The sequence below is a fragment of the Belonocnema kinseyi genome, chromosome 3, assembly GCF_010883055.1.
Source record: "Belonocnema kinseyi isolate 2016_QV_RU_SX_M_011 chromosome 3, B_treatae_v1, whole genome shotgun sequence".
Taxonomy (NCBI): Eukaryota; Metazoa; Arthropoda; class Insecta; order Hymenoptera; family Cynipidae; genus Belonocnema; species Belonocnema kinseyi.
Window position 1 is genome coordinate 53853251 of NC_046659.1, and position 4024 is coordinate 53857274.

Consider the following 4024-nt stretch of genomic DNA (forward strand, 5'->3'; position numbering starts at 1 on the left):
AAAAATCTCTATCCCATCCACACACTACTCCTTTCCCCTGCCGAGTGAGTCACGCCTACCCCGAAAGGGAAATGGCTTAATGGTGTAATAATAATAAAAATAATAATATGTGAATGCGCAGTCATACGTATACAGTAATACAAGAATCTGAATTTCAGTATAGAAAGGCAGTTGACTTTCAGATGTAACCAAAAGGATCATTCGCGAGTTGAAAGTCAACTGATGAATATAACACGACTTTAAGTAACGCGCTTAGTTGACAGTCAACTGCTTTATGTACGTAAACTGTACTTTATGGGTTAATTTTAGACAGAAAGATTGTTGACTTTCTTGTCAACGCGTGCGTGTGACATGAAACTTTTAGATTAATTTAAGTAAGCTGTTTGTTGAAATTCATAAAATTTATGCTCTATCGTTCAGTTATTAGGAATATGAAATTAATATAAAATTGAAAATTGAATAATTTTAAGAAATAATAATTTTTTGTTAAACGTGAGCATTGAATAAATTGTTCATTTATGCCTAATGAATCAAGTTGTTTTATCCTCCAAGTCAATAAGATTAGTAGAAGGAAAAAAGAACTTAATGGCACTAAACAAGGCACTTATATTACTTTCAAGCTACCAGGTACAGAACGTAAATCTTCAATCCTTTTTTATATATATTTTTATCACATATGTATCATTATTCTATTCGTAATCAAAATCCCTTATAGATCTGACTACATATATCAAAATAGGAAACGATGACTAAACGACTATACCATGAGCTCAGTGTTGATCGATACTATATCCAACCAGTGCTATCGACACCATATTGGCTACTCTGAGCTGCTCTCTTGGTACCTCTTCTAAAATCGAAGAAATCCGTCGAAGTGTTTTCACATCGCCGCATTGCATTTCGCGGACGCCTTTCTGCCAGCACAAATTGAATTACAGAGCGCGCGAATAAAAATCATCCTAAACTCAACATAGCTGACGGTTAATCATCATATTACTCGTATATCAGATAGGAGACACTGCACTAAAGTTCCATTTCTGGTTGAAATTAAGTGACAAGATGCTCCCCCTAAGATCTTTCTTGAAAATCAGAGACTTTACATTGACGTACTAGTTATTCACAAGCTAAAAAATGAGCTTATAAATCATGCTTCTGATAAATTTAGTCTGTTTTCGTTATAACGCGGTTCCAAAATCAAGAATAAAATTCATCGTAAGCTGATTTGAAAATGTTCAGACTACGCTGTTCAGAATGTACATATTCTGCTCAATCACTGAGAAAACTATAACGCATGAATGACAATATATATCATAATCCCTGTGCTATATACCGTAATTATCGCATTATAATAGCGCAAAATCGTGATATCGTACATTGCAAGTTTTTACATTATATACCGAATAATTGTGAAATCTATAACGTAAGAATTTGAGTTTATTACGCTATCACATTGTATTTCTTCTTTAGTGATCTCGCGAGGGTTTGAGTAGTTAGCAAGCGATCACAGAAAAAATTGAAGATAAAGTTTGCATCGATTCCAGGTGAAATATTCACCGGAACAAAAATTAACCGTCTTACCTATCGTGACCATAAAAGTAAGACAAAGGCCTATGTCTTAACTCAGTTTTCAGGCAGAGCCAGGCATCAATGTCTTGAAGACGAACACAGGACAACCAAGTCGAACTCAAGTCGAAGCATTTTTACTCTGGAGGAGAACATTCGGCACAAGAATCAATCATCAAATCATCAAAACCTAAAATTAACACGCACTCTCCTCTTCGGATCACAGAATATTTCACCCAGATGGCTATTTTAGACTTTTGTTTAGACTTTAGTATACTGTAATGCTACGGCAACGTAACAGGACTAGAAGAATGTAACTGGGGAAGCGGGGGAAGGACTACACAGGTTCTGTTTATAACTAATTTAAAGTGCCCATAATTTGTTTTTCTTGCAATAACCTTGAACCTGTTTACATGAATTCGGCTCTAGACTATTGCGCAATAGTGATAAAAATATATCTCTCTCTTTGTCTTAAAATGCAGACTCTCCGAGAACATTCAAGAAGCTTATAAACATCAAATAAATAATTAAATGTATTATCTGGAAGGAAGCAATAAATCATCCTTGTTCTCTTATATAACCTTGACATATGCATGTGATAACTTTGAAACTTGTTTTTTGCAAATTCAGCCTTCATACGCCATTGCGCAATATTATTCTATGACATCATCATCAGACCCTCTGAGAATATTCTAGAAGCTTATACGCATCAAATAAATAAAGGAAGGAATGTATTATCTGAAAGAAAGCAATAAATCATCCTTGTTTTTCGCATATAACCTTGACACATGCATATGCTAACCTTGAAACTTGTGTTTCGCAAATAAGACCTTCACGCAATTGCGCAATATTATTATATGACGTCATCGGAATGTTCTAAAAGCCTGTGACGTCATCAGACTCTCCAAGAACATTCTAGAAACCTGCCTCACTCAGATACACACACAGACACTCATTAAATCTAATCCATCCAAAATTCCCCCTGCCTATCTATCAAATTTGTGCAAAGTATGAAGCAAATATTAAAGTTATCATAATTAATAACATTTGTACATTATTTTTCACTGTCTGAATAAGCAGCACTATACCGAGGTGCAGAAATGAATTTAATATACATTTTACATAATAGTGTTGAACCTGAAGTAGTAAAGTTCATATCCTTGAAAAAATGGAGTGCAATTTACGAGATACGTGATGAGAATGTGTTTGTTAAAATCGAAGGAGCTTTAACAAAAGAGAATGCACAATCACCAAACTGCAATTCTTGATGCTTTGACCTTTAGTTTTAAAAAGTCTGTACACAATATTATCGACCGCGAAGCACGTGATAAATATCTTATTGAGCACTAATTGCGAGGAACGAAAGACGCGCGTCCTGCGAGTGCAGAAACTTCCGCGATGATTTATTTAGATGATGAAACTTTAGTTTAAAAAAATTAATACTTATTTTATTTATTTTAAGAGAAAATTATACTTTACAACTTCAAATACAATAAAATCTCGGTTTCTGTCGCTCCGGCCTTGGCCTTTCTTTGTATATATATATGGGAAACAACGATGATTCATACTTGACACTCTACAGAGAGACTAATTCTTGTACTCAGGTATCTATGCTTCGGCGAAGGGTATTAGCCCTTGGTCCTCAGGTTCCAGTTTTTAGTCTCTGCTTGTCCTTTGAAGCATAAAGATATATCTTGGTTCAGTTTCACTTATTTCATTCTTTTAATGTAACATAAGAATCTGTCTATCTAAAAAATATATATCAAATTTATGTGCAAAAGTGTGACGAGTAAACACATAAGGATAACGTGAGTGCATAAGGATATAGCGAGCACAAAATAAGCACATAGGGATACAGTGATTGCACAAGGATATAGTATGAATAAGGGATATATAAGTTAGTGCGAATAAGGATAAGCGCATAAGGATATAGTCTCAAATTGGAGGAAAATGGTGATATGGAAAAGCACTTAAATACGATGCTGGATCTCGTCGACAAGCTGGCCGCTATCGGTAGGAGTATGGACAAAGACATGATTGTTTCGCTAATACTTATAAGTCTGCCAGAGTCGTACAGCACTCTTATCACAGCTCTCTTATCACACCTGGTCGAGAACCACCAGGTAAATTGTTTTTTCTGCAAGGAAGCTGGCCATTTAAAAAGGGACTGTAGTAAATACATAAGATGGAAAGCAAATAAGTGGAAGGAGCAAGCTCGTAAGGCTTGCGACGTTCAAGATTCAGCAAACGTCTGCTTCCTGACGAAAGTAAAGGAAATTCACAATAGTCAAGGAGATTGGTTTATATACTCAGGGGCGTCAAGCCATATGATGAATGACCGAAGATTCTTCTCTGATCTTACCAGTGATCCCAGATCTGAAACGAGATGCGGTCCAATACTATGACAGGGCTATGTCCGTGTGAATATAGTAGGAGACGCTGTAAATGACTGAGTTGCGCG

The 4024-nt window shown here is 35.7% G+C and overlaps 1 protein-coding gene across 1 annotated transcript in view; it reads left to right on the forward strand.

Annotated features, from left to right (window-relative positions):
* The first annotated feature begins 3521 nt into the window (after positions 1-3521).
* LOC117169830 overlaps positions 3522-4024 on the forward strand; it is a 2323-nt gene continuing 1820 nt past the window's right edge. The window contains exon 1 of the mRNA XM_033356339.1: positions 3522-3927. Within this exon, the coding sequence (XP_033212230.1) occupies positions 3522-3927 (406 nt within the window). The remainder of the gene's footprint in view (positions 3928-4024) is intronic.